The following is a 27,708-nucleotide window of genomic DNA, read 5'->3' as shown; positions in this document are numbered from 1 at the left end:
CCAAAGCAAACCCCACTCCCTTCTAGTACTGATGATGTTATCTAGTTGGGTTATGAAACATCTGCCAAAAAAAAAAAAAAACCCAACCTGAGCTCAGAAAGCACCAAGGACCCCATTGATGACATTATCTAAGATATCATCCCACACCATGCCCTAAATAATAATTTTTGATATAAATGGCCAATCGGCAAATTGGTGGCTGGTTTCCCTTAGTGTCCCGGAAGCAAACAGGAATCTGTCTTTTAGGTTCATTTAGGGCAGCAAATCAGTCTATTAATTTAAATATAGTATTAATTAAGCAGCCTTCATGTTTCACTAGCTTAAGCTCTTTTGTTTCAAGATACTTTCCAGAACTGCAGTTCAAGGGAATTGTGATGAAGGGGGAGGGGACGTCAGTCCTAGAGAACAGGAAAACATTGTGGGAGAGATGCCAAAAACAAAACAAAACAAAAGCTCCTTCTTTGCTCTGTATGGTTTCCACCGCTGCTGCCATAAAGCCATGAGAGCCTCCTTCCAGGTAACAGCTTTAGTTAGTTAATTCATACGTTTATTCCCAGCGACTCAACCATCCTCAGATGTTTCCCCAGTATTAATAACCCAGAAGATGCCAGCAGCAGATGGTGAAATACGTCTGTAAACCCTGATGCTCCACAGAGGTGCCAGCAGTTCCTGGGACTGTGGCGTCATTCTTGATTATCCGGTGTATTGCGGCTAGCGGCCATTGCCAGGTCTACCTGGCACAGGGCCGACGCACAGTGCAAAGAAGGAAAATGAGCATCTCCCAATAACTTTAACCTTCTGAATACACTCAACATCTGCCGAAACTAGGGTATGCCAAACCATGTTAATTCAGGAAGATGGTGCCTGAAAGTGAGCATGTAAGTATTTAAAAAGAACCAGAAATGGATGAGGATGCTGTACATTAAAAAACCACTGGTTCAAGGGTAGACTGCTTATTCTGGATTTTCTAGTTCACTCGTCCACTGTGGAAAAATGAGATCCACATTTTTCTATTGTGTTTTTAACTATATCACAGATGATAGATGATAGATAGATAGATAGATAGATAGATAGATAGATAGATAGATAGATAGAACTTTTATTGTCATTTTTTACTGTGGGCACACTGGCACACATTAGAAATGAAATTGTTGCCTGCTCTCAAAAGTGTACACATACATAACACACATATACACATGTTACACAAACACACATTCTTCAGTTCTTCAGAAGCTTCATGGATGAGAAAAAAACAATCTTAGCATTTTTGTAAAATTACACTTCCCCTCCATTTTTCTGAGCAAAATATTCAGGGCAAGTAGTCTTGCCCCCATCTCCATTCTATATTTTTCCACATCTGCTTGTAATTCCTGTTGGAAGGAGAGGGGTGTATGTATGTTTGTGCACCTGCACCTAGGCTTGTGTGTTTGGTATAAGGGAAGAAAAATGGTTAGTATATTCAGGGGTGGACTCAATTATACAAACGGTAACAATGTGTAGGCAACTAATTTTAATAAGTAATTAATGTAATCAGGCAGAGGTGGAGCTGTTTTGTCCTTTTCTGTAATGTAACTTTTAGAGACTGCATACTTTTGCATATTTATTGCAAAGGAAAAAAATTCTAGGACTGGTTTTAATCTAAGCCCACAAATTGGGAAGCTGGACATTGCATCCTTTTTCCCCGCTGTGTTTTTCACTTTTTTTCTGTTTACACTTTTTTGAAGAGGATTAAATACAAGCTCAATTTCTTTTTAGGTAAATAGCTGCCAATCGATCATTGATTAATCTGTGAGTTTTGCCACTTTCTTACCACATGTTTCCAGTGACTACTGGTTAAGTGTTTCAGTTCGTGTAATGAATTGCATGGCATATTTTTAAAAGCACATTTGGGGTGTGGGGGTGGAGAGAGAGGGGAGAGAGAGGGGGGGAAAGGAAAGAGAGAAAGAGGGAGGGAGGAGGAGAGAGAGAAAAAGAGGGAGGGAGAATAGGAGGGAGGGAAGGAGGGAGGGAGAGAAAGAAAAGGAGGGAGGAGGAGAGAAAGAAAGGGAGGGAGGGGGAAGAGGGAGGGAGGGGGAGAGAGAAAGAGGGAGAGGAGGAGCGAGGGAGGGGGAGAGAAAGAAAGTGAGGGAGGAGAGAGAAAAAGGGAGGGAGAAGGTGAGAGAAAGAGGGAGGAGGAGAGATAGAGAAAGAGAGGGAGGGAGAATAGGAGGGAGGGAAGGAGGGAGGGGGAGGGAGAAAAAGATAAAGGGAGGGAGGAGGAGAGAAAGAGGGAGGGAGGGGGAGAAAGAGAGAGAGAAAGAGGGAGAGGAGGAGAGAGAAAAAGGGAGGGAGGGAGGGAGAGGGGGAGAGAGGGAGGGGAGAGAAAGAAAGTGAGGGAGGAGAAGAGAGAAAAAGAGGGAGGAGGTGAGAGAAAGAGAGGAGGGAGGGGAAGAGATAGAGAAAGAGAGGGAGGGGGAGGAGAAAAAGAGAGGGAGCAAAACCATTTTGTAACAAAAGCCCACTCTGTACTATATTCTGCACCTATTTCTGCAACCAAGGATTAAAAAAACCACACCTCCTCCCAGGGAGGGCTACGAAGTGGGGACCAAATTACAAGTCTTCTTTTTTGCAAATGAGAAATAACTCTGGATGCCATCACACAGATATCTGGGCAATCGATACAATGCACAGCCGTCTACCTCTGTTTACAGTATTTGCAGAGTGAGCTTTGGTAACGTGCAGATTATTTGAGTTCTAAATAAGCAGCTATGCCTTGGAGGTGTTTATTTTGTTTCCCTCCTCTTCTTTACGGGGCAACTCTTAATTGTTTCCAGGAACTATTCAAACCGTTCAATTTCTTTCCCCCTAAGGACCCCAAGAGAGTTTTCCGTCTCCATCCTGCTTGCAAGCAGTCTATAATCATCTTCCCCAATAAGTAAGCCCATTAATTTCTCCTCTGTTTGCCACGTTGCCTTATTCGGGGGTCCATCCTGATTTTCTGGGCCAGGCAATGATTTGCTTTGTTCTTATGGCAACTGTTAGGATTCTATACATCTGGCTAGAGGGCAGGGGTGGTGCCAGAAAGTTCATTATACTCCAAACACCTACTTGGGCATGAAAGGCCAGTGCAATTTAGTAGAGGTCAAGTAGCTGCTGTATCTGTTCGGATTGAGGCTTTCCACCTACAGCCTCTTGAGGATTCATAGAGTAGGCTGGGAAGGAAATTACCTTGGAATTGGATACAAAAAGCTGTTGGCATTCAGGGTTACTTCGTTAAACAGGGACGGAGCCAGGGACCAAGAGTCAAGTAAACATTAGCATTCTGGTAGGTCTTTGTGGATGGGGGCAAGGTTGAAATCCAGCAGGTTCTGACAGGTTCTGGAGAACCAGTAGCGGAAATTTTGAGTAGTTCAGAGAACCGGCAAATACCACCTCTGGCTGGCCCCAAAGTGGGGTGGGAATGGAGATTTTGCAATATCCTTCCCCCAGGAGTGGGGAGGTAATGGGGATTTTGCAGTATCCTTCCCCTAGAGTGGGGTGGGAATGGAGTTTTTGCAATATCCTTCCCCCAGGAGTGGGGAGGGAATGGGGATTTTGCAGTATCCTTCCCCTGGAGTGGAGTGGGAATGGAGATTTTACAATATCCTTCCCCCAGGAGTAGGGAGGTAATGGGGATTTTGCAGTATCCTTCCCCTGGAGTGGGGTGGGAATGGAGATTTCACAATATCCTTCCCCTGAAGTGGGGTGGGAATGGAGATTTTGCAGTATTCTTCCCCTGCCATGCCCACCAAGCCACGCCCACCAAGCCACGCCCACAGAACCGGTAGTAAAAAAAAATTGGATTTTACCACTGGATGGGAGTGTTTTTGAGCTGTATGCATTGATTTCAGAAAGTGGGAGATGCATGAAACAACTCTGTTGGCCAACTGAGATGTTGAGTCCATACAGTACAGCAAGAGGGTTATTATATGGTTGGAAAACAAATCACATTTTTCAAGAAAGAGCACTCTCCACTTGCCACTCTCCAGGTATATAGGGTTAAGAGCCGTAGTGGTGCAGCGGTTAGAATGCAGTACTGCAGGCTACTTCTGCTGACTGCCGACTGCCAGCGGTTCGATTCTTACCGGCTCAAGATTGACTCAGTCTTCCACCCTTTTGAGGTTGGTAAAATGAGGACCCAGATTGCTGGGGGCAATAAGCTAACTCTGTAAAGTGCTTAGAGAGGGCTGTGAAGCACTGTGAAATGGTATACAGGTAATCCTCGACTTACAACAATTCACTTAAGGACCGTTTAAAGTTACAACGGCATTGAAAAAAGTGACTTATGATCGTTTTTCACACTTACGACCATGGCAGCATCCTCATGCTCATGTGACCAAAATTCAGATGCCTGGCAAATGGTTCGTATATATGGCGTATCCTGGGGTCACTGATCAGCTTTTGCGACCTTCTGACAGGCAAAGTCAATGGGGAATCCGGATTCACTTAACCACCATGTTACTAATTTAACAAATGCAATGATTCACTTAACAACCGTGACAAGAAAAGTCGTTAGATGGGGCAAACTCACTTAACGAATGTTTGACTTAGCAACATAATTTTTGGGTTCAATTGTGGTTGTAACTTGAGAACTACCTTTATAAGTCTAAATGCTATTGCTATGTTGGCATCTCAACACCCAGCATTGCAACCAGTGCTAGCTAATAATTCTGAAGAGAAGATCTCAAACAGATTGATTCTCTGGGAAAAGCTTTGTTAGACCCTTTTTTCCTTCATTTTCATTAGTATTTCTATTCAGATCGTATTGTCCATGTTTTGGAAATACAACCCAAACCAGCAAAACCTAGGCATTAAAAATAGCAGAAGAACGAGCTGTATAGCAGGAACCAATTCTTTCTTTAACACACTTGTAGCTGTAGCAGTCCCACAGTAGTAAATGTGGCAGGCCTGAAGATCCAATGCAGGAGTAGGCAATCTTAAACACTCAAAAGAGCCACAAAGGTCCTAACCGGAAGCCCCCGTTCAATTATGGAGCCAACCAGAAGTCCGGTTCCCCCATCATGGTCTCCACCTAGCACGCCGTCCTTTTTCCTCTGCTGACCTGAAGTCGGGTTCTCCCACCATAGAGTCTCCTCCTAGTGCGGCATCATTTTTCCTCTATCTGTCCTAACCGAAAGCCTTATCAATTGTGGAGTTGACCAGCAACAGGGAGCCGCAGAAGAGTGATGAAAGAGCCACATGCGGCTCCAGAGCCACGGGTTGCTGACCCCTGATCCAATGCAAAAGATGGCTTCCAGGCCTGACAGGAGTATTCTGTATTGCAGATCAAAAGTTCTACCTTCGGGCAGACCTAAATGGAATGGATGAAGCCAGACTGCTTGTTTGGACCACTGAATAGTGCCACAGGGAACGTCCCCCTGCCTTTCTGGAAAGCAATGGATCTTGCCATTTTAAAGGGCTGGAGAGATCTCAAGAAAAGAAAAGAAACAGACTGCAGCCTAGAATACAGTTATTGCTTCTGCGGCTGGAATAGAGAAGAAGACTGTGATCAAGAATTGATACAAATCTTAATAAATAGTGGATGGTCTGCCACGGGCCATTCTGATGACTTAAGGCCGGATTCAGACTTTAAAACATTTCTCTGGAAATTGTGCCTGTATTCTTTGAAGCAAAACAACGGCACTGACTATAGGGCTGAGAATATACAGCTGGATATGCAGCTCGCAACTCCATGTCAGTCCCCAGGCAGGTCCATTTTTGCAACCTCTGGCACCCCTCTAATATTATTACATTGTTAAATCTTAGCAACTAAACACCAATTTCAGCATCTTTTGTCATACAGTGAGGAGAAGAAGAATGAGAATAGATGCATTGAACTGTAACCGTCTATTTGAGGTGGATACCCCAAATTTCATCCCCCCCGACAAAAAAAAAAGGTGAAAAGTTCAGCCTTGCCACTTCATCTAACTCACTGCATCATCAGCTGTGCTTCCTGCAGCCCCCAGGAGCCATTTCCCTTTTAGAAGAAAGGGATAAACCATTCCCGGGGTGGGGGTGGGGAGTTTGCTTACACCTGGGCACTCCAACCTTGTCTCATCCAGAATATTCGTCCCTCCCATCAACCCTACAAAAAGCCAAGCTCTTGACAGCTATGAAAAGAGGGAGGAGATGTTAAGGAAAAAGTAGCTTTAGAACACTCTTTCCAATTATTTGAGAAGATGCCTAGCAAAAATCCATACTCAACATATGCTTACAATCCTGATGTGCAAAGTGGATATAGATTGTCTGTTTCTCTCATAATATTTAGAAAGCGAGCTTAACCTATGAATAGATTGGTAGCAAATTCAGGACCAAGTAGAAATACTTTATTTTACACGGTAACAGCATGTGAAACACAAAGAACTCTGTATCTATGTCGGCTGATCCCATCTATTCTTCTTAACTATCTCAACTGCCGTCTCCACGTCAGCAGCTAAGTTTTTACCATGCATTGCCAATTTTCCTTCTAGCCAGCCTTTGCAAAAGCATAAACTTTTGACACTTGAAATAATCAGAAAAATGAATTGTCTTTCTATACAATTCTGTAGCTCAAAACACTCTCGGAGCATATAACACCTTCACAAAGGCTACCACGAGAGATTTCTTGTGCGCAAAATTTCAGATTTGTTACTATTTAACCCTTCCTTATATTTGGTTCCTTGTTTATAATACAGGTAGTCCTCAACTTATAACCACAACGGAGCCCAACATTTCTGTTGTTCAATAAGGCATTTGTTAAGTGAGTTTTGTCCAGGGGTGAAATGCTACCGCTTCGGCCCAGTTCGGCCGAATTGGTAGCGATGGCAGCAGGTGGTTTGGAGAACTGGTAGCGATAGCAGTACAAGGCTCTGCCCACCCGCCCGGTCATTGTTACTTCCTGGTTTTAACCAGGAAGTAACCTGGTTTTTACCCTCTGCGCATGTGCAGAAGGGTTTGCGCATGCACAGAGGGTCCACGCGTGGTGCGTGCACTTCTGAACCGGTAGGGAAGATAAGTAGATTTCACCCCTGGTTTTGTCCCATTATATGATCTTTCTTGCCACCACTGTTAAGTGAAGCACTGCAGTTGATTAGTTAGTAATTCAGTGATTAAATGAATCTGGCTTCCCCATTGACTTTGCTCATCAGAAGGTTGCAAAAGGTGATCACATGCTCTTGGGACACTTGGTCCTAAATATGAATCAGTTGCCAAGTGTCTGAATTTTGATCAAAAGGACTTTTTTTTTAACACTTCTGAAAATCATACTTAAATAGGGTAGAGAGTAAAGAAGATTACCTTGATGAATGTATACAAAAGCCATTATCTACGGTAGTATTGGCGAACCTTTTCGGCACCAAGTACCGAAACGGGACCGTGCATGCGTGCAGGGGGCAGCACTGAAAACCGGAAGAGCAGCTCCCTGGCGTGCATGTGCACATTGGGAAGCTGAGCTTCTGGTTTCCAGTGTGTGCATGCGCACCTGTCACCTGGTTTTTTTGGTTTCTGGCACGCATGTGCTAGCAAAGACCAACTGGCTGGCACGCATGCGTGCGCCAGAAACCGGAAGCTCAGCTTCCCAACATGCACATGTGCACCAAGAAGCTGCTCTTCTGGTTTCCGGCACTCCCACACGCATGAAGACCAGCTGGCCAACACATATGTGCGCACTGGAACCAAGAAGAGCAACAGGCAATGGCTGGCATGCCCGGAATGATGGCTCTGCATGTCACTTCCGGCACGCATGCCATAGGTTCGCCATCACGGGTCTAGGGGCTGAAGCATTTTTTAAAGGCTAGAACAAGATAACATTTGGAAGTGGGTTAGGCAAAGGGCTCCCCAATTCATTAGCTATAAGAAGAGGAAGTTGTACAGCAGATTCAGACCTGGCAGATCCTATTATTACAGCCAGATTTAATGAAAGCAGTTTTGGTCTTGATTTTGGAGTCAACTTTGAAATCAACTTTGAAATCAACTTTGGAGTTGATTTCCTGCTCTGGTCTACCTTTTGGGGGTTGACAGATTTATTTATTTATTTATTTTATTGGTTCGATTTATATGCTGCCCTTTTCCGGAAACTCAGGGCGGCTTACAATGCGTTAAGCAATAACCTTCATACTTTTGTATATACCTACTTAGTAGGGCTTTCGCCCCTCCCCTAAGCAGTGTTCTTTTTTTTATATACGGTTTTTTTATATATGGTTTTAATTACGGCCAAAATTATTTAATTATTTTTAAATAGTTTTTTAGATTTTGTATGTTTTGTATGTATGTCTTGTTTTTACTTTGGCTGTTCACCGCCCTGAGTCCTACATTGGAGAAGGGCGGTATAGAAATTTAAACAAATAAATAAATAAATAAATATACAAAGTCAGCTTATTGCCCCCACAAACCGGGTCCTCATTTTACCTACCTCGAAAGGATGGAAGGCTGAGTCAACCTTGTGGTCTGCCAGCAGCCTGCAGACCTGGCAACGGATTCGGACAATGAGGAGACTGGGGAGGACAATGGGCCAGTGCTGGAGTCAGGGGAAGGCCCAGACGACAGCTCTGCGTCAGAGGCAGAGATGGGGCCAGGGCCATCTGAGTGCAATGCGCGGACTATGGAGCCTCCAGAGGCAGACAGCCGAGAGGCAGAGGAACAGGAGGAACCTGTTCCTAGTGCACACATGCGAAGAGCTGCCACAAGGCAAGAGCAGCTGAAGAAAAAAGTACAACTCGGGAGTAAGGCCAGAAAATGGTTGGCCACTCCCATAAGGCTTAAAAGAGCAGCAATGAGCCATTGGGTTCTTTGTAGAAAAGCAACGTTGATTCCCATGCTTCTTGTCAGCATCTCTTGAACTTTGTGGGGTGTTTGCCAAGAAAAGCCTTTGGCAGGTTGCCAAAGACATCAAAGGTTGGTGATAAGGCCGACAGACTGGTTATTAAGAATTTTGTTTTGGATTAAGCTTAGAATGAATTCATTCTCATCTGTTTTAATAAAATGAGTTTCTTGAGGACTGAATTGTGTTTGGTAATCGCTACTTGGGCCTTGGTTACAACACAGATATAGAAGTAATTCTATGATAGGTGAGATTTTATGGCAAGCGATATCCCTATATAGAAATTCCTGTTTTAGTCATATACGGTACATCCATTGAATCAGCACTCTGGGTGCCATTGATTTGGGAACAACAATTTGGGTGAAAGCCAGTTAAGAAAGAAATGCTACTCAGAAAGAGTAGCATAAGTGACAGGATTGGAAAGGTTAAAGAGGTAAAAGGGATTGGAAATTGAACAAGCGGAGTCAAGGGCAGGTTAGTGGATAGTGAAATCCAGTCCAAGATTACATCCTCCTCACTGATAAAGTAAATGACACCATCCATGATGAAATAAAGTATCCCAGTAACAATTTTCAGCAGACAGAAGAAGAGAAAGTGTTTTGACCATCCATAGACTTTCCTCTTTAGTCCCCCTGGCTGAAAAGTCCTGCTCCCTTCTCTCCTTCAAAATACCAGCAGCACAGAGCAATTTCTCTTCCCAAGACACAGCTTCTCACCAAGACATGGCTATTTCCCCTCCCCCATTTTAATCCAGTCACTCAAACTGACAGTTACACTATGTACAAGAACTGGGCTACACGATTGCTGTGCCATATTTTCGCTGTAAATCTCCTGATGTGTCAAGAGCTCCCTTTCACTCCCCAATCCCCCTGATAAATATTCATTTTATATAAATATTTTTCATCTCTCTTTCTCTCTCCCTCTCTCTCTTTAGCTCTCCTTAATTCTCATCACCGGATTTGGAGTTGCAGGTGGTCTTTATATCCTTGCAAGGAAGACCTTCTTTGTTCCTGAAGTGAGGTATGTTTCTGGACAGCAATTACGTTTAGATTGGGGCAAGAGTCTCTGCAATATTTATAAGGGATCCATTATTTGATCTAAGCTAGCATTGTAGAATCCTCATGATCTGCTTTGTCAGTTGAAGCAAATCAAATCCTTCCAGTATTAGTACAAGAATATCAGCAGAATTGGCACTTAGACTTATATATCACTTCACAGTGCTTTACAGCCCTCTCCAAGCGGTTTACAGAGTCAGCCTAATGCCCCCAACAACCTGGGTCCTCATTTTACCCACCTCAGAAGGATTGAAGGCTGAGTCAACCTTGAGCCTGGTGAGATTTGAACTGCTGAACTGCAACTAGCAGTCAGCTGAAGTAGCTTGCAGTACTACACTCTAACCACTGCGCCACCTCGGCTCAAAGCTGGTCAATTTGAATGTTAAGGACCATGTAAATCAGAGGTCTTCAAACTTGGCGGCTTTAAGACTTGTGGACTTCAACTCCCAGAATTCTCCAGTCAGAGAATTCTGGGAGTTGAAGTCCACAAGTCTTAAAGCTGCCAAGTTTGGGGACCCCCGATGTGAATGCTTGTGGCAGCATTGAAGCTTCCGGCCTTGCTTGCTTCCGCATCTTTACTCGGAGTTGGGGTTTTCTGGAACGCTGACAGCTTGGGTGGGAGGGGGGTTGGACTAGATGACCTACAAGGTTCCTTCCAACTCTGCTAACCTGTTAAATCTGTTAAATGACCTGGGAAGAGCAATATTATTTAATAGCAATAGACCAGTTGTCAGGCCAATCTGTCAGGTCAGATTTGACCGATGGGCCAAACGCTCCCTGGCCTTGGCCCAGATTACCCTAGGATTTATGCTAGCCTGGAGAGGAGAAAGAAAAGTGAAGGAGGAAAAACTGAACATCTAATTATTTATCAAATTTAGAGACCACCCATCTCACTCAAAGAGTGACTTATTCTTGCTCATGTTTCTAAGAATCAGAGATCAATGTAGAATTTTAGTGCATATGCAGGGGTGGGCTTCAAAAATTTTAGCAAGGGGTTCTCTGCCTGGTTGCTGGGTGAGCGTGGCCATGGCAGGCGTGGCCTAGTCAGCCTCCTGCACCACGGCGGGGGTGGGGCATTTTTGCCCTCCCCGGGCTCTGGAGGCTTTCCTCGAGCCTCTGGGAGGGCAAAAATGGCCTCCCCAGGCTCCGGAAGCCCTCTAGAGGCCTGAAACAAGCCCGTTTCCAGCCTTCCCGACCTTCTAGTAGGCCCGTTTTTCATCCTCCCCGAGCCTCCGTGCGCGCTCTGCAGTTACCTGCATCCAAAATGGGCCGCATGGGGACCCCTGGGAGGGGAGGGGTGGGAGGGGCGAGCCAGGAGTGGGATTTGGGGATTCTCCAAATTGCACAGAATCTTAGCTAGAAGTTCTCCCAAACCCCTGCAAACCCCCAACAGCCCACCCCTGTGCATATGAGTATTTTCAGATTTAGGGTTAGAACACTTTATTTCAAAATGTTAATGACAACTCTTCTGCTCATACTAGTGAATGGATCATAAGCTCCTTGTCTCACAAAGCCATAGATTTAGTACAGTTTTGGATAGAACATGTTTTTGAGATTTGAATTTCATTCTTTGTAGCACTGCATACTGTATGTATTACCCAAGGAAGGAAATCTGAGTTTAAGATGACACTGGCCCCAACCCCCCAGACCTTCAGTGTCCATATGAACAAAAAAAACATGCAGTATGTAACTTCTTTACAATAACTAGAAATGCCAGTTAAAGTTGAAACTATTCATGGTGATATTTCCCTTCCCAATAATAGTACCCATGTGCCACAGTTGTTCACCAAATAATACTAAGATGGTTAAGCACTAAGGTAAACGAAGAAAACAGCTAACATTTTTCAGGAAAAAAATACGAATTTTGATGAAATATCTTACTGTCATTCCTGGTAATCATAAAATGATTGGTACTTTCATAAATATAAACAAAGGAAGAAAGAAGCCAATATTGTTTTAAAAATTGCTGCTGAATCAGGGAAAAACTCTAAAAATGCGACATAAAAATTGTTGACGATATCTATTGCATCGATGGAAGCATTAAACATAAAGTAGAATAATGGTATTGGAATAAATCTGCAAGTTTTAAAGTTTAAAATTAATTCAATTGTTTTGTCAAGGAAGGTTTTAACGGTCCTTAAACTCTGCCAGGGTTACTTTGATATGTACATTTCTCCGTACTGCCTCCTTGGCAAAAGAAGATTTGCTCCTTAATTTTGAAAGCCACTCCATACTTGCTCAAGGATATTTTTGTCTCATTTTTAATTGGAATAAAATCTCAATGTTTTTACATTTCCACTATGATCAATCTTGGCCCAATGGAGATGATGCTAAAATTACAGTGTTTTCATTTTTGGCTATCTGTTCCCATAAGAGCCTGTGTAGAATGTCTGAGCAATATTTTTCCAGGAAGAGGGGAAAATCCTTAGTGACATCTACAAACTCAGGTATGCCAACACCTCCTCCAAAATGCAGAAGTTCCATGAAAACATGGAAGAAGAAAGAAAAGGAAAAAAAAGATGGATAACTACTGAACTCTTGGTCACTGATACCTGCCTGATAAGCATCATGCTATAGGCCTCTGGCAAGTGTACTGTGAGTCACCCTTTGAAGATGTCTAATGCTTTTATAATAATATCTGTTTACTTGCTAAAGTGATCATTGATTCAATTTGGCACCAGCTGCCCAAGGCTCTTAGCACAAACATTATCAGTTGTAGATTTCCTTTGTCTTTGATTGAATTGCAGATAAAAGTGGAATAGACATATCTTCATCAACCTCTCAAGAGATACAGGCAAAATTAGCTCCGGGCTTTGGGGGAAGAGGTTGTTCTCCTAGAACTCTTCCATCCAAGTGAGAATCCTTGAGAATATTGAAGTTCTTTCCCTTCTCCCTGGAGTATTCACAGTCAGCCCCAGAACATCAGAAAGTAAGGGAAGGGTTATTTCCCCTGAGTTTGTTACTTCAGTCTCCTGGGTTGGGGGTACATAACTTTTATTTGGTCAAGGAAGCATTTAAAAAGGCATAGAGCTACAAATTAAATGGATGAAAAATTGCTATTATTGTTTAAAATTAATTATAAAACCATTCAGTTTTTAGGAAGGACCTGCACAAAGTTAGGACGTGCATCTGTTGAATTCCACATTTGAAATTGATGAAATGTGGGACCAAAAAAAACACCACCTCCCGAACAAACATTCTCTTAGTTTCCCATAAACACAAACGCACACAGATCTCATCTACAAAAGAAGTGATGGGACAAGGGGAAGCAGAGAGATGATGTAGAGAGCAACAGACTGGCGAACGTGACTTCCTAATGGGCCAGATGTGGCCTTGGACTGCAGACTATATGCCTGTTTTTGAAATCTGTCTCAAAGTGACTAACTAAGTCCAGCAGTACCAGCAAACTCAGGGGACACGCAGCCCCCAGATGAGATCCATCTATGAGTCTCAGCAAATTCACGATTTGGCAACAGCTATTGCTGGTCAGAGTAGTGGAGTAAAATCCGGAGCTAGAGTGGAATAAGTCCATTCCAAATTTCTTTTTCTGCCTAGGCAACAACAAATCTCTTCTTTTATCAGAATCTGATTCCCAAATGGAAAGTTTGCTTCCTGTCAGGGGCCAAAGTGTTAGAGGAGCAGGAAAGAGTGCATGTGTGTGTGAGAAGGAGTTTCTCGTGGGAACTTTCCCAGCCTTGACTCCAGGGTTGTTTTTCTGGCTCAACTTCGCCCTATCCTGTTCCTTGCCTGATCACAGATTGTTTCCCCACAGACACCTCGAAAGGGAAGAAAAGAATTAAAGAAAACAAAACCAAACAAAAAGCAAGAGTTTAGAAATACTTGATGTTCCAACAGGAAAAGCAAGAGATTTGGTAGATATTTTCTCCAGCCATCCTGTTCCACTCAGCTTCAAAATGAGAAAACCCCAGGTGTTGGCTACCAAACCCTTCCCATTACAGTCCAATTGCCTTCTGCATTTCAATCTGCACCACCATGGCTCTCTTTCCCATTAACATACCTAAAATACGGTGTTACGGTATTTTATTAGCAATACTAATAAAATACTAACTAATGCCATAATAAAATACAATTTTATTATAGCTTTACATCAGGATGACACCAACTAGAATTGCTTCCCCCTATAGAGCTTGTAGACTTAATTCCACTCCCCACTGGTTTTACTAAAGGATGGAATCTAAGAAGAAAAAATTGCCACAGGCTGCCAAATAAATAAACACGGAGGGAGCTGATTTTCAACACTAATACAACTGCACACCTAAGATTAACCAGAACGTTTTAAAGTTGTGCTAAACACACTAACTTTTCATTTGTTTTATTTAGAGAGAATCTGAACTGGCTGATGACCTTCCCCCTTCCTTTACAGGTGCAATCACACCCTTGGGCCATGCAGACTTGCTATAAGCACAAAACCACACAAGTATTTTCAAAAATTCTTTCCCTTGCAATTACAATGTTGTTTGTGGGTGAAATGACACTTGATCACCTTATAAACCCAGCAGATATAAGAGAGCTGTATTCATTATCATATGACCTAGCGTGTGTGAATGCGGGGGGAAAAAAATCTAAACTCTTTCAGACAATATTTAACAGAATAATAACAGAATGTCAGAATAACAAAGTTGGAAGGAACATCAGAGGTCTTCTAGTCCAACCCACTACTCAACCAGGAGACCCTATAACCGTGATGGCGAACCTATGGCAGGGGTGCCACAGGTGGCACGCGGAGCCATATCAGTGGGCACGTGAGCTCAGCTCCGGCATGCATGCGTGCGCCAGCCAGCTGATTTTTCGGGCCTTCTGGGCCCACCAGAAGTCAGGAAACACACTGTTTCCGGCCTCCAGAGGGCCTTTGAGGGGGTGGGGAAGGGCATTTTTGCCCTCCCCAGGCTCCTAGAAAGACTCTGGAGCCTGGGGAAAGCAAAAAACAGGCCTACCGGGCCCACTGTGCCATCACGTGCCAAAAGCGGGGGAAGCACGGGGGGGCAGGGTGCATAGAATTATGGATGTGGGCACGCGTGCGTGTGACCACCGCTCTCCTCCCGCTTTTGGCACGCAATGGCAAAAAGGTTAGCCATCACTGCCCTATAAGATTCCAGACAAATGGCTGTCCAATCTCTTCTTTAAAACCTCCAGTGTTGGAGCACTCACAACTTCTAGAGGCAAGCCATTCCACTGGTTTATTGTTCTCAGTAACAGGAAATTTCTCTTAGTTCTAGGTTTGGTTTCTCTTTGATAGGTTTCCAACCATTATTCTTGTCCTGCCCTCAGGTGCTTTGGAGAATAAGTAGTCCTTCTCCTCTCTGTGGAAGCCCTTCAAATATTGGAAGATTGCTATCAAGTTACCCTTAGTCCTTCTCTTCACTAGCCTAGACATACCCAATTTTTGCAGCTGTTTGTTGTATGTTTTATCTTCCAATCCCTAATCATTTTTGTTGCTCTTCTCTGTACTCTTTCTAGAATTTCAACGTCTTTTATGTATCATGGTATTCCATCATGTAGTCTTTACCACACTTCATGTGATCTTGATACTTAATTCCTTTGTTGATGTAGCATAGGATTGCTTTTTTTGGTAGCTATAGCACACTGCTGGCTCAAGTGGTTGTCCACTAGGAGTCCTAGGTCCCTCTCATAGTTATTGCTGTCAAGCCAGGTGCCACCTGATCTATACTGGTGCATTTGGTTTTTCTTGCCTAAGTGTAAAACCTTACTTTTCTACAATTGAATTGCATTTTATTGGATAGGGCTCAGTGTTGAAGTCTGTCAAGAGCCTTCTCAATCTTGAGCCTATCATCTGTTGGCTATTTCCCCCAGCTTGATGTTCTCTGCAAATTTGATAAGTTCCTCTTTTATCCCCTCATCTAAAGCATTTATGAAGATGTTGAAGAGTTTAATATCTCATCCCTAATTTATAATAAATCCATGAAATATCAACTTTTCAATTCTCGTGTCAGCAAAAAGGATTGTCAGAACTTTGCAAAACAGAAGTGTTATTTTAACCTTGATCAAATAAACCAACTTTATATTCCTCCCTTCTAACAGTCTTAATCATTAATTCATTTAAAAATTGTAGTAGCATTTGATTTTTCTTCAATTCCTCTTTATCCCCTTGCACAGATTTCTTCAAGGTTTTAGCAAGCCTCTTAGATAGATCCAATGAGAAAATATTTTTCAGGTCATTCTTTTGGTTCATCAGGTATATTTCCCCTTTAATTTTTAAAACTTTACCCAATTTCTTTTGTATAATCAATGAAGTGTCCTTTTCCAAATCATTCTCTTGGGCGCTCATTTGTCACTTTTAGTGTTTTCTCTGTCTTGTCAGACAAAATTTGCTCTACTTCAGTCATTCTCTCGTTAACATCTTTTTGAGATAATCTATCAGTATATAGCATCATATACTGATATTGTAACTAGAAATTTCTGACTCCGTTGTTTAAAGATCTCTTTTACTATCTCCAGTGTTATGACCTTCTGTAACATTTTGTAAGTCTCAGTTAACAGACACAAAAAAACCCCAGACTTGTCTTTTTTTTCCCCTACTTAGAGTCATTAGTCCCGTCTAGTGTCTGTTTCTAATGTCATAGTGACTTATTTTTTGTAATAGATAGCCAAAATAATTCTGGTTCCCATGAGAAACTATTTATTTTTTATACTTAATTTTAAAATCTTATAGTAAAAATCAACATTTCAGTTTAACTTGACTCTTAATCTATGTATAACTTTATTAGATTTAAAAAAATCTTATTTAGTGTTCATTTCTTAAGTTTGTACATAACTTTTCATTTGTTTAGAGTTGAAGCTAAACCTATCTTTCAAACTTGTTGTTCCAAAGATCTCTAATAGCTTTAAGATGGTTAATAGGCAATTTCCAAAAGTGATTGGCAGTTGTAAGATGACTGATACTGTCATCTCCCAGTACTCAAATCTGCAGAAAACTGCTGTCCTCTGGTCCCCTGGCAAAGACCAGTCACAGCTGATTCCTGGTCACTCTATGGATAAAAGCTCTTCAAGCTGTCCTGTCTCTCACCACATTATGCAATACTTGCAAGTGTGTGGTCTTCATACTTCAGCATGCTGATATTCCTTCCTCCTAGTTTGACTCCAACCGTTAGAGATTTGCAGTCCATATGAGGTATTCATTAGTATAGCTTGAACAGCAGGGGTGGGCTTCAAAAATTTTAACAGGGGGTTCTCTTCCTGGTTGCTGGGTGGGCATGGCCATGGTGGGCATGGCCTAGTTGGCCTCCTGCACCATGGTGGGGGGCGTTTTTGCCTTCCCAGGGCTCTGGAGAATTTCCTCGATCCTCCGAGAGGGCGAAAACGATCTCCACAGGCTCTGGAGGCCCTCTGGAGACCGGCCTTCCAGAATTTCCAGTAGGCCCATTTTTTGCCCTCCCCGAGCCTCTGCGTGCGCCCTGTAGTTACCTGCATCCAAAACGGGCTGCGTGGGGACTCCTGGGAGGGGAGGGGCAGGAAGGGTGTGGCAGGGCCAGCCAGGAGTGGGATTTGGGGGTTCTTCGAACTGCACAGAATCTTAGCTAGAGGTTCTCCCGAATCCCTGCGAACCCCCAGCAGCCCACCCCTCTTGAACAGGTATGATGACAGAGTACAACCCTTTTTATCTCCTTTTCCACAGTAAACCATTCAGAGTTCTGACTGTGGCTTTTTGGTTGTTGTAGATATTTCTTATTATCTGAATTAGATGCCAGGCTATTCCTACTACATTCCAGTCTCGAATGATCCGTGCTCTCAAAAGCTTTGGAGTAGCTATAAAACAAATATAGAGCTCTTTTTTAAAAAAAATATTCTCTTGCGGTTTCCTTCATCCACTTAATATTAGCTGTTTGGTCTCAGGTTCCTCTGTTCTTTCTGAAGCCTGCTTGTTTCAATTGCCACTTTTATCTGCATGTAGGGCTCTGACCTCGTCTGCAGGATTTTCAACCGTATCTTGATGGCATATGATATTGGGGGGCTAGTGGCCTGCAATTAGAACATTTTAAATCTTTCTTTCCAAGGATTTGGGGATATAGATATAACTTTACTAGTCATATTTTCTACATTTGTTGAGAGAGGACTACCATGATCACATCAGCCTCTTTTAAAAGCTCCACAGGGATTTTATTCCCCTACCCTGGGCTTTCCCTTTTGCCAGTTGTTAAGCCTCAAGCATCACTGGTTCTTTCTCATACTTTTCTCTCTGGAATATGATGTCATCTGAGTTGATCTTCTTGAACAGTTTTTTCCATGTATTCCTTCCCTTTTTTTTTTTTTTTCATGTTATGCTCAGAGGTGGTATTCAGCTGGTTCGGACCGCTTCACACGAACCGGTAGCGGAAATTGCGGGTGGGCCTGCCCTGCCCACCCACCCCAGCTCTATGGCATCCTATTTAGACACAGTTTTAGGCCAGACACATGTGCAGAAAGTGCCCACATAAGCAAAGCACATGCACAGAAGACCATGTGTGTGTGCGGACAGTGTGTGCGCAGATGGCACGTGCGTGCGTGAAGAAACCGTGCATGCAGCAAACCAGTGGTAAGAAAATGTGAAACCCACTTCTGGTTATGCTACATCGTTAACTCCTTTCATGTTTGTTCCTTATGACAATGTTTCTCAAATCTTAGCAACTTTAAGATATGTGAGCTTCAACACCCTCCCCCCCCCCCACCACAGACACCCAGCCAGCATGCTGGGAGTCAAAGTCCACATATCTTAAAGCTTATCAATCTTATGACATTGATACAAGGTTGGATGTGGCTGTGGTTTCTCTGGATTTCTTAAACTTATTTGTAACCTTATGTTCTTCTACAGTTGATTCTAGGTTATATCTCATAGGAACTTTTCTGATCTTTGTGAGCCTGATGTGTATTTCTCTAACCAGTAATTGATTAATCAGTAGCCACAGACAGCACCAACAGAGTTTTGAAATTCAGCATAGAGCTTTTTCATCCATTGTTACATAAGATGCAATCTATTTAAGTATAGTGTTGCGTGTTTGGAGAAACCAGGGTGTAGAGAACCATCTTCCTGGAGACATCAGGATGTGGAACCCAGGGATGAAATGCTCCCGGTTCGGACCGGATCACCCGATCCGGTAGCGATGGCGGCAGGTGGTTCGGAGAACTGGTAGCAAAAATCCCTGCCCCCCCCATGTCCAGCTCAGCCGCGCAATCATCAGAGGCTTTTTTAAAATTATTTTTAAAAGCATTTTTTTTCTACAACCTCTTCGGCTGAAAAAATGCTTTTAAAAGTTAAAAAAAAAGGCTCTCAGGATCTCATGGCTCAGCTGGGATCATCAGAGGCTTTTAAAAGCATTTTTTTCTACAACCTCTTCAGCCGAAGAGGTTGTAGAAAAAATTGTTTTAAAAGAAAAAAAAAGCTTCTGACGATCAGGCAACTCAGCTGGGATCATCAGAGACTTTTAAAAGCATTTTTTATATAACCTCTTCAGCCAAAGAGGTTGTAGAAAAAATGCTTTTAAAAGGCTCTGACAATCCCAGCTGTGTTGCCTGATTGTCAGAGGCTTTTAAAAGCATTTTTTCTACAACCTCTTCAGCCGAAGAGGTTGTAGAAAAAATGGTTTTAAAGGTTTTTTTAAAAAAGTTGGCCATGCCCACTCAGTCACATTAAACCCCCCCCACCAAGCCACGCCCACAGAACCGGTAGTAACAAATTTTACATTTCACCACTGGTGGAACCTGATGAAAAAAATAACTGGTGAGACCAACACCATTTACTATACAGAGGCTTATCAGCCTCTTGCATCACTGCCGATTCCTAGTCCAAATATTACAACTGTTTCTAATGAAGGTTCCTCTCCAAGGTTTGCATTAAAGTTGCCAATAATTATTAGCACACCCTTCTTTGCTGTTTGATCTATTATTTGTACTTTCCATAAAATTCATCAACTACTTCTTCAGCATCCATTGTTGGTGCACAGTTGCCCTGAACCTTGATGAAAATTATTCTGTCGCTGATGGAGTTGTATCCCATTACAGAAATTATTCTGTTGCTGATGGAGTTGTATCCCATTACAGATGCAGTTATTTGTTTTGGAATGATAATCGTTACGCTGTTTTTCCTTTGAGTGTCATTTCTAGGATAGAAAATTATGAATTTGTCTGATTGAAAATGACACATTCTTATCCATTTTGATTCACCGACTCCTGGAATTTCTCTCCTAGTCCGTGGTACTTCTGCTTTAACATGATCCTGCTTCCCATGATTCATACAGCAGATATTCCATGCAGCTTTCTTGGCAATCCTTTTGGAAGTAAATTATCATTGCCTTCTTCCTTAGGCTGAGAGAGAGTGACTGGCTTAAAGCCACCCAATTCGCCTCCATGCTGAAGGCAGAACAAGAACTCATATTCTTCCAGTGTCTAGTCAAGTGTCTTTAATCACTAGCCCAGACTAGCTTTCTCAATATGCTATAGTGAGATAAAGAAGTTGTTGAATTTGCTTTTACCAACATCTTGGAAGCAACTGTAGTGCGAGACAGCAAGGAGTGTGACACTAGTAGTTATCCCAAATACTCTTCAGTGCACCTAGAATATACTGCCCCACAATCCAGTTTCTTTATTATGAAGTGAAGATGGATTGTTTACTAAATAAATGTGATCTCTTCGCCAAGAATCCATCAAGCCTGATGAAAAACAAAATGATTCATGCTTTTCTGTAGGTGCTGTCACCACAGCCTACAGGATTCATATTCAGACAATTCACCATTTCAGTTTAGTGCGTCGAAACCCAGAATGAAACGTGATTTTAAGGGTGCCTTCAGCACGTGCACCCAAAGATCGGTTTCAATCTTTTATGTTATCCAAAACTGCAAAGATGGCTCTCTGTTGTAAAACTCAACACTTCCTAAGCATTTTACAAGCCTTCTAGGATACCCAGGCTACAGTTGCATCATATCTAGCAAAAGATCTAATTAGCCATGAGCTTGTTGGTACATGCCTCACTGAATTTAATGACCATCCCAAGAACAATAGAGCCTGGAGGTTCACATTTAAAAATGTAGTCAAACACTTAAATTCTGGTGCAAATGAGGAATTGGACTAGTTGGTGGGGAATGTGTCTTTATAGTATTATATTCAGTGATTAGATCACTGAATATAAATAACCCTAAACAATAAATGAAAATAGCTTGAAAAAAATTGGGGAAATGCTAATAGCAGCCCAGCAAAACATACATAGAAACATACATAGAAAATAGTTTTTCTAAGAAATTTAAGAAAGATATTATCCTGACCGGCTCAAGGTTGACTCATCCTTCCATCCTTCCTAGGTCGGTAAAATGAGGACCCAGATTGTTGGTGGCAATAGTCTGACTCTGTAAAACCGCTTAGAGAGGGCTGTAAACCACTGTGAAGCGGTATATACTGTAAGTCTAAGTGCTATTGCTATTATGAGGTAAGAGAACTTGATGTACAAGATTGACCTATGTTTTCATATCTCTGTTACCTGGAAACAGTTTTTGGAGTAAACTCTGTAATTAAAAAAAAAATCATTTCATGGACTTCATGAAAAAAGGCTACACAAGGTTCAAAGTACAAAAACAAAGAACAAGTTGTCTCTCCTGATTCATTTTAAAGTTCATCCATGACCTAGTCAAGACAAGAAAAGATCTAAGCTTCATATTAGAGATGATAACCACAAAGGATATGATAATATAAGGGCTCACAAATTTCTGCATAACTTTAACTGTATCTTTATAGTTTTATTATAATTCAATTTATTATTTTATTAACTACAGCTGTATATTTTGTCAACCCTAAATCAAACAGAAAGATAATCATTATGGACAGATAAGATTCTTTGATAATCAACCCTATTTTCTAAGGAAGTACCGAGGGGGTGGGGGAACTTAGGGAAAAACCTGCAGAAGAATGCAGACAGTGACATAAGAAAATGCTTCAACTGTTTTCCTTCCATCCTTACAGATTTCTTTAATGATTACAAAACAATTGTCAAATATGCTAATTGTGGCAATAAGAAATCAAATACTACATCCAGATTCTTCTGTGTCTTAACAACAAATTGTGGTGAAAACCTAAATAGGAGTTCTGGTTTCAAAATCTACTAGTAAGAATGTAATATTTACTAGTACTTACTAGTATTAGTATTAGTTAGTCTTACTAGATGGGGGTTATTCCTCCATCCTGGTCCTACTTGACCTCTCAGCGGCTTTTGATACCATCGATCTTGGTATCCTTCTGCGGCGACTCGGGGGGCTGGGGGTAGGAGGCACTGTTTTACAGTAGTTCTCCTCCTACCTCTCAGGTCGCACGCAGTTTGTTTGGGCAGGGGGACAGAGATCCTCCCCGAGGCTCCTCACTTGCGGGGTACCACAGGGGTCGGTTCTCTCCCCCTTGCTCTTTAACATCTATATGAAGCCGCTGGGTGAGATCATTCGTAGTTTTGGGGTGAGGTATCATCAGTATGCCGATGATACCCAGCTTTACATCTCCACCCCGGACCAACCTAGGGATGCCCTTTCCGTGATGTCTAAGTGCCTGGAGGCGGTGCAGGTCTGGATGGGTAGGAACAGGCTCAGACTCAACCCCTCCAAGACGGAGTGGCTGTGGATAGTGCCCCCATCACTTTGGATGGGAGGGGAGTTACTCACTCCCTCTGAAAAGGCTCGCAATCTAGGCGTCCTCCTGGATTCGCGGCTGTCCTTGGTCGACCATCTGACAGCCGTGACAAGGGGGGCTTTTGCACAGGTTCGCCTGGTGCACCAGTTGCGCTCTTTCCTAGACAGGGATGCCCTTCGTACAGTCACCCATGCTCTCGTCATCTCTTGTTTTGATTACTGCAACGCCCTCTACATGGGGCTGTAGAGGGAGGCTCCAACTGGTCCAGAATGCGACCACGTGGGCTGTTACGGGGGCTTCCCATTACTCCCATGTTACACCTCTCCTGCACGAGCTGCACTGGTTACCAGTGGCCCTTCGGATCCGCTTCAAGGTGCTGGTACTTACCTATAAAGCCCTTCATGGCATGGGCCCGGGGTATTTGCAGGATCACCTTCTCCCTGCCTCCAACCCCCCAGTGCGCTCATATAGGGCTGCCCTCCTCCGGGTGCCATCGGCCAGACAATGTCATCTGATGGCGCCCAGGATGAGGGCATTCTCTGTGGGCGCCCCGACCCTCTGGAATGATTTACCCACGGGCCTTCGGATGGCCCCCGACCTCCGCTCTTTCTGCAGTGACCTGAAGACATGGCTTTTCCAACAAATTTGCTGATCTGATGGGAGCTTTTAACTTTATTCCTGGGGATTTTAATTGAGTATTTTAGTTGTAATTTTACTGTTTTATTGTTTTATCTTTGTGAGCCGCCCCGAGTCCCTCGGGAGAAGGGCAGCATATAAGTATAAATAAACTAAACTAAACTAAACTAAACTAATACAAGAAGTAGTCTGATATGTTGAAGAAGTATGGATGTCCAGAAGAATACAATTCTTTGTCTTATTTGACACCTATGAGGAGGATGTTCTAAACACATTGAACACTTTGGTGGAAGTGACAGAGACAACAAAAGAGACAGTAGCAGTTGAAAGTATCTACTCTCATAGAATGGATAAGGTTGCAACCAGTTGGGGCAGTGGTGAAATCCAGATTTTTTTACTACCGGTTCTGTGGGCGTGGCTTGGTGGGCGTGGTGTGGCTTGGTGGGCACGGCAGGGGAAGGATACTGCAAAATCTCCATTCCCACCCCACTTTGGGGCCAGCCAGAGGTGGTATTTGCCAGTTCTCCGAACAAAATTTCCACTACTGTTCTCCAGAACCTGTCAGAACCTGCTGGATTTCACCCCTGAGTTGGGGTGAGATTCATCACTAAATGCTGAAAATGAAGTCCACAGTTAGTCACCTTTGGATTAGGATGTCTGTATCTTGAAGCCTGAAGTCTTACTGTTTCGTAGGAAATAAAAGGAGCACAAAGTTCATTAATTATGAAAACTTCATCTACAGTGCTCCATAAACTCAAAGGTTTGATCTTGGATGGGTGATAGCGAGAGATGTTTGTGCCTGAGTCAATAAATACAACATGACTGTGTTAAAAAAAAAATTGGCAACAAACTACTTCAGGCTATGCACTCTTTGCTATATTGGCAGAAAGAAATTTGGTTACAAGGAATAAAATAATTGTACTGCTTAGCAGTACAGCCCCACCCCCCCTCAGGAAAATATGCCTGGAACAGGTTGGGATATATCTGGAATATGCAGTTTTCCAGATCACAAAAGATGATAACAAACTAGCTCTTCAATAGAAGATAAAAGGGTTCCTCAAAGTGTCTTCTTTCGTGTCTAGATCAAACTTTAAAGTGTCAGAATGAAGCCACCTTTTTGGCTTTGTCGTTGGCCCAAAATAAATCATTATCAGTACATGTTTCTGGTAGTAGTTGATATACCAGCAGATGGGCCGGATTCTGTGTCTCTCCACATTCACATAGCATGTTGTTATCTGCTAAGAACCTCCACTTGAGCATATCGGTTTTACTTTTAGGCCCTCCAACTCATAACCTCAAGACAATCAATAAGTAATTCTCTAAGCATGGTGCTAGCTGGCTTCGCTTCCATTTTGGGCATTTAGTTGTCAGCTTCAAGTCAACAGAACTCTTCTTACAACTTGCATTTCTGCACTGCTGCATGAACATGGACAGCATTTGGACATCCTTATGGAAACCATGCCTTAGAATGGACATTCAGAACTAGTTCCACCACGCACAAACTATAAGTAACCTCCAGCAGTGGTTAAAAACAAACACAAAGACTTGTGAATAACTTCTAGAATAATTGGAAAGCTCAGTATTCCCATCTCAGCAGAAGTAGCATAAGTGGCAGTTCAGACAACCAATATTAAAGTTGATAATGTTGTCCCTTTTTCTCCTAAGATTTTTATTTGCTTTAATATACAGAAAGAGATATAAAGAAAAATAATAAAAAGAGAAAACTTAAAACCAAAAATGTTATCAGACAATAGGAAAGAAAGTATTTTTACAGCATTAAATCTTGGCATACAGTAATTCATTAGATCAGTAGAAAACAAATTCATAAGCAGAGAGCAAACACATATAAAAAAAATCTAAGGTTGTAAACCCAATATGACACTGCCTTTTCTTCATATCGTAACCATTCTATCTGCTATATTCCATTCTCATTAAATCCAGAGTCCTTCATATATTGACAAATTCCATATCTGCTAAATAATTCAAAGTCATAATTCACCCTAATATATTTTAATCCATCTTCCCAAAAATATATAAACAAACATATGGATATTGATCCAAATTGAACAATTACGGGACAAGCCTACAGTTTATGTGTGTCATACATTCAGTATGAAGCTGATGACAAATTCTTTAAGACTCTTAACCATTGATTTATTAATAAGGAATATCCCAACTCTTGCATGTAAATAACTGATATCCACCTTAATGGATGGATGGATGGATGGATAGATGGATGGATGGATGATGTACCATCCAGTCATTTTCAATTTCTAGTGACCATATAGATATTCTCCATGAACCCCTTTCCTAATCTGTTCTTTCAAGTCTCCCAACAGGGCACTGATTGCCACAATAATTGACTTTGCCCACCTTGCTGCTAGTTGTTGTCTTCTCTTTCCTTCCACTTTTCCCCAGCATTAGAGAGCTGGGTTTTTACATAAGGTGTCTGAGGAGGAGAATTTCAACCTAGTTACCTGAGTGAGAATTCTAGGGTGGTTTGTTTGAGGATCCATCCGCTTGTTTCTTGGCTGTCCACATTATTATCAGGAGACTTCTGCAACACCAAAGTTCAAAGGCATCAATAATCTTCCCATCCTGCAACTTTAAAATCCAACTTTCACTTCCATAGAGTGTTACAGGAATACAAAATTGCACAAGTCTGGTTCTTTTAATTATAGACCAGCGATGGCTAACCTTTTCCGGACCAAGTGCCCAAAGCGTGCACGCGCAGGTGTGAATCCATGTGTGTGCGCCCGAACCCCCAAAACACAATGCATGTACGGTCCTCCGTATGCACCCCACCCCCTGCGCAAGCGCGTGAGGCCCCCCATGCACCCCTCTGTACACGCCCCGCCACCAGCGCATGTGCAGCTTAGTTTCTCTAAGTGAGACAGTAGGAAACTAAATACATGCCTTCATTTTTGTATTTATTCAGGTTGGATAATTTAATTTCCCCCCAGTTATATCAGTTCCCAGAAAATATCAAGATTTACAGTTGCCATGTGCAGTGTGAGTGCCTATATCCAGATCACCCATGTATTTTATTTCCCATGCCAGCAATGGAGGGAGGGGGCGCGGCAAGAGTGATAAATTTTCTCTTACTAATTGGGAAGATATTCATTCATATCAGTTCCATCCTCTTTCCTTTTCCAGGGTCATTGCAGGAATAAATACAAATCAGTTTTCATGAAGAAAAGAGCACCTGTGGGAAGGGAAGGGACCTCACAGGAAGACCACCTGGCCAGTGGCAGACACACGCGCATGTGCAGCAGAGCTGAACTGGGGCAACGGCTTGTGTGCCCACAGAGAGGGTGGTGTGTGCCACCTCTGGTACGCGTGCCATAGGTTCGCCATTACGGCTATAGACACATCATATTTGAATATCTTTTCCAAGGCCCTCAGAGATGTCCTGCCAGATATTAATCTGCCTTAGTAATACTCTTTAATGTCTATAAAAATACAACATATTTTGAATACTCAAAAAGACATTTAATTGAACACTTAGCGATTCCACAGTTTTGGACAATCCTTATTCCCCTAATAATATCTTGAATGGTTTAAAAATTTATAGGTAATAAGCAGATGCACATTAATACCCCTGCTAGACCACGAACTCCCAAAACGAAAAAAAAAATGTACATGCTATTTTCAAACAGTGTAAATTTATTATGATAATAAGAGTCAGCTGCAGCCCAACATTATTCAAATATATTTTAGTCTTTAAAGCTGGAAATGGAACTGAGTTCTGACTAAACAAGAACTCAAGCCTCTGCCAAGATATCAGAAAGAACATATAATCACTTAATTGTGCATATGTTTTCTCAATTTGATCACTTGAATTCCTTTGAGAAGTAGAATTTGAAATATATGCCCAGTAATAAACCTAAAGTTAAAAGCCCTGTTATGGTATGTGAATTGTAATTTAGTTTGTGTTTATCCATCCCATAAGAATGTTCTTATTTATCAACCTGCTTAAAATACGTTAAAACTATTAACATGGGACTCTAAATACATATATCGGTCTTTTTCAATTTCACAAAAATTGTCTTTCCCATAAACTCTTTCTGATTTTTAACCCTCAATTTATATCAACGTTAATGTGAAATAATATCAATTTGGAATATTTACATCTTTAAAGATTTTTTTTCTTTTGAAGTAATTATTCTGAAATAGTTAAAGGAAGCCCAACCCCAGTAAATGCTACACATTTCCATAGATTTCTATAGACTTTATTATATGGGACTAATTGTCCTTATTAGAAGTGGAAAGATTCTGACTCAGATCCAACCAACCATACAATTAATTGTGAAAACCTTTGTGGACTAGAATAGAATCATTATGTTAGCCAATGACCATAAAATATTTGGATACTTAAAATTAATATTGATAGTTAATATCTTAATTAATTCTAATTGATTAATTAGTTTCTCATACCGTAACATGATCACCATTTCCAATCCTCTCATTGGCTTCCTACAAGCAAAGTCACTGGAGAAGCCAGCAGGTCACAAATGGTGACCACATGATGTTGCATTAGGGTTTGCTTAACAATGGCAGCTGGAAGTGCCAGAACTGCCCTCACAA

The 27,708-nt window shown here is 42.1% G+C and overlaps 1 protein-coding gene across 1 annotated transcript in view; it reads left to right on the top strand.

Moving 5' to 3' along the window:
- Positions 1-27,708, top strand: part of COXFA4L2 (cytochrome c oxidase hypoxia associated subunit FA4L2) — a 58,927-nt gene that overhangs the window by 7,949 nt on the left and 23,270 nt on the right. The window contains exon 2 of the mRNA XM_087886683.1: positions 9,750-9,835. Coding sequence (XP_087742809.1) covers positions 9,750-9,835 — 86 coding nt within the window. The remainder of the gene's footprint in view (positions 1-9,749; positions 9,836-27,708) is intronic.

This window comes from Pantherophis guttatus, chromosome 2 (assembly GCF_059756535.1).
Source record: "Pantherophis guttatus breed Tessera chromosome 2, ASM5975653v1, whole genome shotgun sequence".
In the NCBI taxonomy this organism is placed as follows: domain Eukaryota; kingdom Metazoa; phylum Chordata; class Lepidosauria; order Squamata; family Colubridae; genus Pantherophis; species Pantherophis guttatus.
This window is presented reverse-complemented; position numbering and strand designations above follow the sequence as displayed.